The sequence below is a fragment of the Chiloscyllium plagiosum genome, chromosome 10 (genome assembly GCF_004010195.1).
Source record: "Chiloscyllium plagiosum isolate BGI_BamShark_2017 chromosome 10, ASM401019v2, whole genome shotgun sequence".
Classification (NCBI taxonomy): Eukaryota; Metazoa; Chordata; class Chondrichthyes; order Orectolobiformes; family Hemiscylliidae; genus Chiloscyllium; species Chiloscyllium plagiosum.
In genome coordinates this window covers 28,176,451-28,187,053 of record NC_057719.1, presented here as the reverse complement: position 1 = coordinate 28,187,053, position 10,603 = coordinate 28,176,451, and the positions used below count along the sequence as shown (strand labels likewise).

The window sequence follows — 10,603 nt, the reverse complement described above, 5'->3', positions numbered from 1 at the left end:
TCCCTCCCTCCCTCTCTCTCACTCACACTCCCTCCCTCTCTTCTTCTCACACTCATACCCTCCCTTCCTCTTTCTCACCCCCTCTCCCCCTCACGCACACAATTAGTCACCTTCTATCTGCCTTAGCTATTCAGCTGAGTAGCATCTAGACTCACAGCTACCCGAGCAGTCCATCTGATTCTCTTATAATCAAAGAACCTTCAGTCCTTTCAAAAATGAAATAGTTAATTAAAACAAGTTAAAATGACAAGCCGTTGACAATTTCCTAATGCTTAGATTCTAATTACAATGTAACCTGTTCCAGCCATAAAGCTATGCTTTCTGGCATTACCTGAACCACTAATTATGTGATTCCCCTGAGCAGTACTCATGGCCATTGATTATACGCATTATTCTTATTAAATAAATGCCTCTATTTTCTGGGGAACAGAGAAACAAGGGAGGAAACCAAAAGACAAGCATAACCTTTCAACTGAAATTCCTTTGCTGTTGTTTAATAGTTTCTCTGTGAGGAACCAGGAATCCCTAACTGGGTTCTTCAGCTTTCAAGAGGAAAACATAAAGCATAGAAACTTTTAAAAACAATGTAGATAATAAAAGGATTTGAATGTCTGACAAATTTCCTACATTCATCTCCTAGGAAACTGGAAGAATATTAGTTTTGCATTTAATTAGAAATGGGAGAAAGTGAGGACTGCAGATGCTGGAGATCAGAGCTGAAAAATGTGTTGCTGGAAAAGCGCAGCAGGTCAGGCAGCATCCAAGGAGCAGGAGAATCGACATTTCGGGATATAAACATTAGAAATTAGAAATGTCGAGTAGTTATCCTTGATCCCAACTTCCTTTCTTCTTAAGTAAAGTTTACTGTCTAATGTTTTACAAAATAATAACTATGACATCCTTCTAGAACATTGGACGGCTTAATCAGTTGTGGACTGAGACACTGCTGTCATTGTCCCTGAAATAACTCCATGAAGGCCGGTATCCTATTATCAAGTCACCGTTTATTTACATATACTCAATATATGACACTGACCCAGCTAGCTCAGAGCTGGTTTCTAGAGTGAGTAGAACCTCTGACACTTATGTTTATATCTATCAGCCAGGATTCCCTGATTGGGGCTGTGAATCTTGTATTCTGAGTTAGCTGACTCGTATTCTGAGACAGCCACCTGGCTGACTACCTTCCAATGACTACAGTCCCCAAGCAAAGTACAGCACCTTGTGCCACTCATTCAATAAACTAATATGATCCTTGCTTAAATCTTCTAAACAATAAACCATTGCATTCAGGCAGAATCCAGCATGGATCACATGACATCTTAATCTACCCTAAATTTAATGTAACGGATCAAAAATAAGTGAAACTATCACTGTATTCTAACAGATGAAAGGCTTAACAGACAATCAATTCTTCAATGTATAATTTCAGTTACATCACACTGCAAATTTTTGCTATAAATTCTGTGTTACTATCGAGCCCTCCACAATCACCTGATGAAGGAGCGTCGCTCCGAAAGCTAGTGTGCTTCCAATTAAACCTGTTGGACTATAACCTGGTGTTGTGTGATTTTTAACATCAAAAATGTAGTATTTGTATAAGTCAAAAGGTACAATTCTAGTACTTAGCCATTTATAAACCTTTGTAATTCTAATAATATAGAGAAACAAAAGTAAACATTAACATCAAAAGAAATGTGCTAGTATAGAGAAAATAGACACTGGGTTTAGATTTAGGTTGCTCAGAATGGCAATCTTCTGTGTCATAAAACTTCTATGGATGCATCAATTTAAGGCTTTGGTATGAGAATTCATCTTGGTTAGGCTTCATTATGTTTCTTTACATATGAGTGTATGACATATTACTTGTATTAGTTTATATTTTAATCTCTCCTCATGCTCTTTTGTTAGGTCGATTTGGAGCCAGAGGGTAAGCTTTATATCCTGATAGATATGAAAGAGATGACTTCTGAAGGTAAGACCCAACCTGTTGCTAAAACAATGCTGATGTTTGAGACCACTACTATATTTGCTGATCGAGCCAATTAACAAACTATTCCTCGCCATTTGGTTTTCATTTTGTGCTATTAATAAAAGCCAGTGGAAATCCATATGCCCTGTTTTGAAACAAAATGGCAGCTAGTGCAGAATATTTGCAGCAAGTTTTATAGCTTTGAGTTGGAAGCCATTTAATTTGTCATTTTTAAAGAAGTGTTTTTTTAAATTTAGTAAATAATTCAGTAAATCAGTACCATCTAGAAATATTGTAGCCCTGAGTTTGTTAGTTCTGTAAGCAATTACAAGATCAATTTTAAAGAAATACGTCAAATCCCACTAGTTGAGCTAATACAATAAAATCTTAAAGTCCTCATTGTTCGTTTGGCTGGAAAAGTATCATGTGGAATAAGTAAATCATATTTTTGGGAATTTAGAGTCAAAATGAGGGATGGAGGGGGTCGTCGGGGGTGTGGTGTGTGTTAGTTTGTCTGTGTGTGTTTTCTAAAAAAAACTTCAAAGCTCCTGCACAACTTTCATCAAAGCCTACTGTTTTTATTGATAACATCCACAACATATTGATATGTTCAATATAAGAGGAATCACTGTCAACATATATTTTTGTAGCATGTTTACCATAATTAAAAATGCCAAGGCACATCACAGAAACAATGTGAATCAGTGTACGACACTGAACCCTATAAGAGGATAGTAGGTCGGTATGATGAAAAGTTTAGACAGAGAGGTTAGTTTTAAGAAATGCTTAAAGGAAGAACATCCGCTTGAGACACAGATGTATGGGAGAGAAATCCAAGCGTTTGACCCAGCAGCTGATGCACACCCAATAAAAATCAGCAATATTCCAGGGGGCAGAATGATAGCAGCGTATAAATCTCTGGAAGGTCATGAGGTTGAAGGAGATTACAGAGGAAGAGTTGAGACCGTGGAGGGACTTATAAACATAGAAATAACTGTTAAAACCAAGCTATGCTCAACCAGGAGCCATTATAGGTTACCCAGCACAATGAAAAAGGTTAACTGGACTTGTTGCAGCTTAAGTCAATGGGCACCAGAACCTTGAATTTGTGGAGAGTGATGGGAGACTAGTGAAGAGCATATTGAATAGTTACATCTAGAGCTAGCAAAGAGGTAATTGTACATTATTTTGGTTACAGTTAACATACTGTATGCTTTGTTGAGTATCTCAACTTAGAAAACGCATATGAATCACACGTGGGTGTAGTGCTGGAAAAGCACAGCAGGTCAGGCAGCATCCGAGGAGCAGGAAAATCGACGCTTTGAGCATAAGCCCTTCATCAGGAATCCTGATGGGCTTATGCCTGAAGGGTCAATTCGCCTGCACCTCGGATGTTGCCTGACCTGCTGTGCTTTTCCAGCACTACACTCTCGACTCTGATCGCCAGCATCTGCAGTCCTCACTTTCTCCAAAGAGATCACACGAGGACTACCCCAGGGATGGCAAAGTTCAGTTAGGATACTGAGAATACTTGCACTGGAACAGGAAAATTAGAGGTTAAATACTTTTGGCAGAGGTAAACAGGAAAGATACCTGATTTGGCGGTACAGTACTTGGGGAAGGGTTAGTGATGAGAAGTCATCAACTTAAAAGTGTTATAGAGAATGAGGAAATGTGTTAGAAATTTTGCAGCATACCTTTGGAATATGGAATGTTGTACCATCCCAAATAAGGAGTGATGAGACTGTTGCATTATTTTAAAGGGAAAAATTAGTAGCTGCTTGAAACGAAGGAGGACACAGGATTGTGCAGAGAACAAAATAGAGGGATTGCTCCAACAAACAGCAGGCATAGGCATAATGGGCCAAATGGCCTCTTTCATATTACAGAGTCTCTATGGTCTAAAACAATGGTTTGAAGAGGGTAGTCCTTGATCTGTACTGAAAAGTAATGCACACTATCTAGTCCTCCTTCTATTTTAATACAGGAAATAGAGACCAAGCCATGAGAATCGTTTGATCTCTGAGAGAAATCTTTTCTAGCAATGCTGGCTGGAAAATTCTCAAGTAGAAGTGTTCCTCATGATAGCCTTTGTGATTTTTGCCATGTTTAACTAGAATTCTTCAACAATAATGATTTCCTAATCCTTAAAAAAATCCAGCCACTGGACTTATTTGGGGGTATTATTGGTCAATTAACACCAGACAAAGGATGTCAAATAGCTCCCCATTGACGACAGTTATATTCACACAGCCACCATCCAGATTTATGTTGAATTTATATCTTTGCCTTGAAGAGATTTTACCTTTAAGGACTCCGGCTAGTAATACACATGACACCTCAACCTTTCTATCTCTGTTATAGACTGGAATTTCCTTCCTAAAAGAGCAGACTTGTAGCCACTTCCTTTAGCTGTCAAAACATTTGTTGAAGTTCTGAAGGAATTTTGCTGATCTCAGTTGGTAAAGCAGGTTACAGAGGGACATGAGATTTTCACAGGCATTTTGGTCAGCTGTTTTATTTGTGTAATGTCCAGAATGTTTTTTTTATTAGTTGGTCGTTCTGCTCCATTACTTCTTTGGAAGGTCCCTGATTCTGGAAAGACCCAGCAGCAACCATCAACAAGCACATTGAGCCTAGCTGGCTCATAGTTGATTCTCGAAATATCAACATCTTGTGCTCCCTAATCCTGCAAAAAAATCAAAATACTGTGACTGCTGGAAATCTGTAATAAAAACACAAGTGATGAAAATACACAGCAGGGAAGTCACCATAGTCCTGCTGTCTCTTTGGAAAAGACTGCTGATGGGTTAAGTAGAGGGTCACCATGCCCCAGCTGAGGGTGAGGTTGGGAAACCAACTTGGGCATTGTCTGCATAACTCTGTATTGCAAACAAACTGTCCAGCCAAGTGAGCTAACTGAGTCGAGACCAGCAGTATGGCTGTCAAGAAAAATATAATGTTTTGAGTTGAATATGACTTTTTTAAAATTTCTGAGATTCCAAAAGTTGACTATGTTTTTCTCTCACCACAGATGTTGCCAGAGCTGCTGAATATTTCCACTTGTGTTTACATTTTACATAGTTCTGGGCTCCGTGGGATAATTCTTGAATGCAAAGGAATACTGTCCTTAAAATTGTGCCTTGTAATGAAATATTGACCTCCTTCAAGGTGTGTTAGTCTCCTGGATAGACACCAGAGTTCCAAATTGGGAACAATGCCACCTAATGTTACTAGAACTTCAGACAAACCCTTGCCTGTTGATATTTTCTAATCAACCTTGTCAGACATGCCTCTGGAGTGGGTGGGACTTGAACCATCTGGCTCAGAGATGCAGACACTACACTGCACCACTATATATGTAATACATGTATAATGACAAATGAGTGGTGATTATATTGAAATATAAGAATTTTTATTATTGTTGTCACATGTATCTAAGTGCAGTGAAACATTTTGTTTTGCAAGCAGTACAGGCAGATCATAGTAAACAACAACATAATGATCATGGGGTGCTTATACCGAGGCATACAAGGTTACGACTGAAGAAGAAGTACCCAAAGCAAGATCAACATTATTTGAAATTAGAGAGGTCTGTTCAGCAGTCTGATGACAGCAGGGAAGAAGCTGTTCTTTAACCTGTTGGTGCGTGTGTTCAAGCTTCTGTCTCTTCCGCCTATTGGAAGAAGTTGGGAGAAAGCATTACAAGGATTGCAGTGGTCTTTGATGATGTTGGCAGCTTTTCCGTAGCAATGAGACATGCAAATGGAGTCCATGGATAGGAGGTTGGCTTCCATGATGGTCTGGGCTGTGCACACAACTTTCTGTAGTTTCTTATGGTCCGAGGCAGAACAGTTGCCAGACTAAGCCATTATGTACTCTGATAGAATGCTTTCTGTTGTGCATCTGTAAAGGTTGGTGAGGGTCCTGATGAATATGCTGAATTTCTTAAGCTGCCTGAGGAAAAAGAGGCATTGGTGTGCCTTCTTGACCGTGGCGTCCATGTGGGAGGTCCAGGACAGATTGTTGGTTATTGTCAGTCCTAGGAACTTGGTGCTGTTGAATCTTTCAACCTCAGCTCCATTGACGTAGATGGGCCGTGTTCTCCATTGGAAGCGGCTTGACAGGCTAAATGCTGACACAATGCTTCTGTGCGTGAGGAATCTAGATGTCAGGGTCACTGTTTCAAAAACCCCAATTAATATGAAGTTGAATGCATGAAATTTGAAGAGGGTCATTTTGTTTTTGCAGTTTTCTTCCCATGTTAGTAGTGGACACTAGATCACTGCAAATCTATGAAATGAGTTGGCCAGATTTTGGATTCACAAGGGTGTCGAGAGTCTAAATGACCTATCTGTGCTGTAATTCCTTATATTCTTATGCCATAATTTGTTTCACTTAAAAGCTTGACCAGGCACCACTCATCCACCATCCTACTCTCACTACACAATCATAGAATCCCATTTGGCCCAACAAGTCCACACCGACCCTCCAAAGAGTAACTCACCCAGACCCATTCCCCTACTCTATTACTGGACATTTCCCCTGATCAATGCACCTAACCTACACATCACCAAACACTTTAGCATGGTCAATTCACCTAAGCTGCACATCTTTGGATTGTGGAAGGAAACCGGAGCTCCCAGAGGAAACCCCCACACACACTGGGAGAATGTGCAAACTCCACACAGACAGTCGCCGAGGCTGGAATCAAACCAGAGTCCCTAGCACTGTGAGGTAGCAGTGCTAACAATAGAGCCACCATGCCACTAATGTGCTGAAGTATTGAAAATGTGTTTTGGCCCTGAAACCTTCTGACTCTAATCATATATGTTACGATCCCAACTGATGGTAATGTATGAAAAGACAGATCCCAGATTGAACCTAACTTGATAGGCCATATGTTTAGTTTTTACACTTCAGATAAGGAGGCTGGTTAGCTCATTTGGCTGGAAGGCTTGTATGTGGTTCAATATAACAGCAACATGTAGATTCTGTTCCTGTTCCAGTTGAGGTAGATTTGGAGCCCTGCTTCCTTGCCCTGCCCCTAAGAGTGGAAAGCATTTTCAAGTACACAATGAGAAGGTTTGATTAATAATCCTGATCTATATGGTCCCTGAGAGAAGAGTGACAATAACATTATTCTTTGGAATGGAAAGTGAAGTAGTCTAATTCAATACAAGGGTGCTAAATCTAAATAAGGGGCGGCACGGTGGCTCAAGGGCAGCACTTGGCTCAGTGGTAGCACTTGGCTCAGTGGTTAGCTCTGCTGCCTCACAATGCTAGGGACCCAGGTACGATGCCAGCCTCAGGCGACTGTGTAGGTTTGCACATTGTCCCCGTGTCTGTGTGGGTTTCCTCCGGGTGCTCTGGTTTCCTCCCACAATCCAAAGATGTGCAGGTCAGATGAATAGGCTATACTAAATTGCCCATAGTGTTAGATGCATTAGTCAGAGGGAAATGTGTCTGGGTGAGTTACTCAGAGTCACAGAGATGTACAGCATGGAAACAGACCCTTTGGTCCAACTCATCCATGCCAACCAGATATCCCAACCCAATCTAGTCCCACTTGCCAACACTTGGCCCCATCCCTCCAAACCCTTCCTACTCATATCCAGATGCCTTTTAAATGTTGCAATTGTACCAGCCTCCACCACTTCCTCTGGCAGCCATTCCATACACGTACCACCCTCTGCGTGAAAAAGTTGCCCCTTAGGTCTCTTTTATATCTTTCCCCTCTCACTCTAAACCTATGCCCTCTAGTTCTGGACTCCCCCACCCCAGGGAAAAGACCTTGTCTGTTTATCCTATCCATGCCCCTCGTGATTTAATAAACCTCTATAATGTCACTCTTCGGAGGGTCGGTGTGGACTTTTTGCACCGAAGGGCTTGTTTCCACACTGTAGGGGAATCTAATCTAATCTCCTAGAATCTAGTCTAACAGAAACTGTAAAAGAATGAGGGTGATATGTTCATGAAAGGTTAGAAGGCAATGGCGAATATTTAAGAAATGAATGTGTACATTGCAACAGCTGTACAGACAGGTAGTTCTTCTATGAGGTGATGGTTGTGTTCTTGTGCAATCTTGCATTATAGAAAAATTGTGCTTTAGATACCGCACTTAAAGTGTTGGTGATGTGATCACAATACAGCCAATACATGTATTAAAGGTTCAGCTTTAGAGACAGTGTCCCCACTTTGTCAATCGTGTTACAACGAATTCACATTAACGAGCATGTGTTATAGCAGAACAACTTGTACATTTTCTGGTACAGCAAACACGAGAAAAAGTGACTCACATATAGCTGACAAAATAAATTAAGGGTAGTATTAAATCCAAAGAGGAATGATCTAAAATTGAGGAAAAAATAGCAAACCCTTTAAGATTGAGAATTTAGAATTCAGCAAAGGAGGAACAAGAGATGGATTCAGAGGAGAAAAAGTGAGCATGAGGGCAAATGTACAGCATAAAAGACTTTAAAAGTCTTTCGGAGTGAAAAGCAAATATTTAGTGAAGACAAACGTGGGTCCTTACCGTATGAAACAGGAGAATTAATAAGGGAGAACAAGGAAATGGCACATCAATTTAACAACTATTTTGGTTCCGTGTTCACAGGAGAAGACATGAACAATTCCCAGAAATTCTACGGAACCAAGAGTCCAGTGAGGAGAAAAAAATGAAGGAAAATAGTAAAAACAGAAGTGCTGGACAAATTAATTGGACTTAAAGCTGCTAAATCCCCTTGTAATCTACATTTCAGGATATTAAAGGTGGTTGCCATGGAAATAGTCAATGCATTGGTTTTTCGTCTTCTAAAATTCTGTAGGTTTTGTAACAATTTAGCTAGATTCACGGATGTTAAAGATAACTCACTATTTTTTAAAAAAAAAGAGGGAGGGAACAATAGAGAATTATGGACTGGTTAGCCTAACTTCAGTAGTAGGTAAAATACTGGAATCGACTATAAAGGATGTGGTACAGAACATTTGAGCACATAGAAAATATCAACATGGTTCAACAAAGTCAACATGGATTTATGAAAGGAAAACTACATTTGACAAACCTGCTGGAGTTTTTTGAGATTATAACTAATAGAATAGATAAAGGAGAAATAATACAAATGATGTAATTGGATTTTCAGGAAGCTTTTGATAGAGAACCTGTGTATGCGTGTCTGCGTGTCTTACGTGTTTAGTTTGCAAAATCAAAGTACATGCGATTAGGGATAATATACTGGAATGGATTGAGAATCGGCTAGTGTAGCGATTGTAACAAAGTCAGCCAGGTGGACATCATAGAAGGAGTTCCCTGATTGGGACTGTTAATCTGCTCCAATCGTGGACCCCTGGCTGATGGATAACAAGAGGAGTGTCAGAGGTTCTGCCTCTGAGTAAACTGGATCAGTGTTAAAGATTTTTCAAGGGTAAATAAAGAGTGAGTTGGTGATGGGATATCAGCCTGTGTGGTAATGAGAAAAAAGCAAGCTCACGAAGACATTTGCTCACAATGGTCATTTTTGAGTCTTTTAGATTAGATTAGATTCCCTACAGTGTGGATGCAGGCCCCTTTGGCCCAACAAGTCCACACTGACCCTCTGAAGAGTAACCCACTCAGACCCATTTCCCTCTGACTAATGCACCTAACACTACGGGCAATTTAGCATGGCCAATTCACCTGGACCTGCACATCTTTGGACAGTGGGAAGAAACCTGAACACCCGGAGGAAACCCATGCAGATACGGGGAGAACGTGCAAACTCCACACAGACAATCTGCCTGAAGCTGGAATTGAACCTGGGACCCTGGTGCTGTGAGACTGCAGTGCTAACCAATAAGCCACCGTGCCGCCCTGTGGGGTAAACGTTTCTGGCATCATGTTGTTACTTGGGAAGCTTGACTCATTCAATTCTGTCATCAAAGACTGAGCTCAGTATGTGGAAAGAATATTATTGTTTCCAGGGAAATGACATTGGGGCAGATGAAAAGCAATGAGTAATTCTCCTGACGGCTTCTGGAACCGTAGCCTTTTTGGTTATTAGGAGCCTAACTTTACCGGAGACACCAGATACGAAAATGGTTCAAGATTTTGTTAAGGAATATTACAAGCCTGAGCAGCCTTTATTTCTGAGATATTATCAGCTTTACTCAGCAATTCAAGAATCAAGGGAATCCATATTGGGATTTTTGATTTGGTTAAGGTGGCTGGCAGAGGGATGTGACTTTGATTTATCCCTTAATGAGATGCTGATAGACAGTATGATTTGTGAGATTAGTGACGTAACCATTCAAAAGTGTCTAATAGCTGAGGTCCAACTGGACTTCAAATAGGTACTACAAATGGCTTTATCATTGGAAAATTCAGCAAGTGGAGTTGCAGTGTATTTAAATGGAAATGGGCACCCTTGCCAGTCCAACTGAACTTGGGGAATACCACTTATGTGAAGGCAAAGGCATAGCCTGAGACAGGACATATACTGAACAGAGGGACTAGAAGACAGAGGGCCATGGTGGAGGGTTGTTTTTCAGACTGGAGGCCTGTGACCAGTGGAGTGCCACAAGGATCGGTGCTGGGTCCTCTACTTTTTGTCATTTACATAAATGATTTGGATGCGAGCATAAGAGGTACAGTCA

The 10,603-nt window shown here is 40.6% G+C and overlaps 1 protein-coding gene across 3 annotated transcripts in view; it reads left to right on the top strand.

The window, feature by feature from the left end:
* Positions 1–10,603, top strand: part of prkcha (protein kinase C, eta, a) — a 219,890-nt gene that overhangs the window by 73,855 nt on the left and 135,432 nt on the right. For 2 of the 3 annotated variants that reach the window (XM_043697242.1, XM_043697241.1), the window contains one exon: positions 1,912–1,975. In XM_043697242.1, coding sequence (XP_043553177.1) covers positions 1,912–1,975 — 64 coding nt within the window. The remainder of the gene's footprint in view (positions 1–1,911; positions 1,976–10,603) is intronic. The other variant, XM_043697243.1, reaches the window with a different exon arrangement.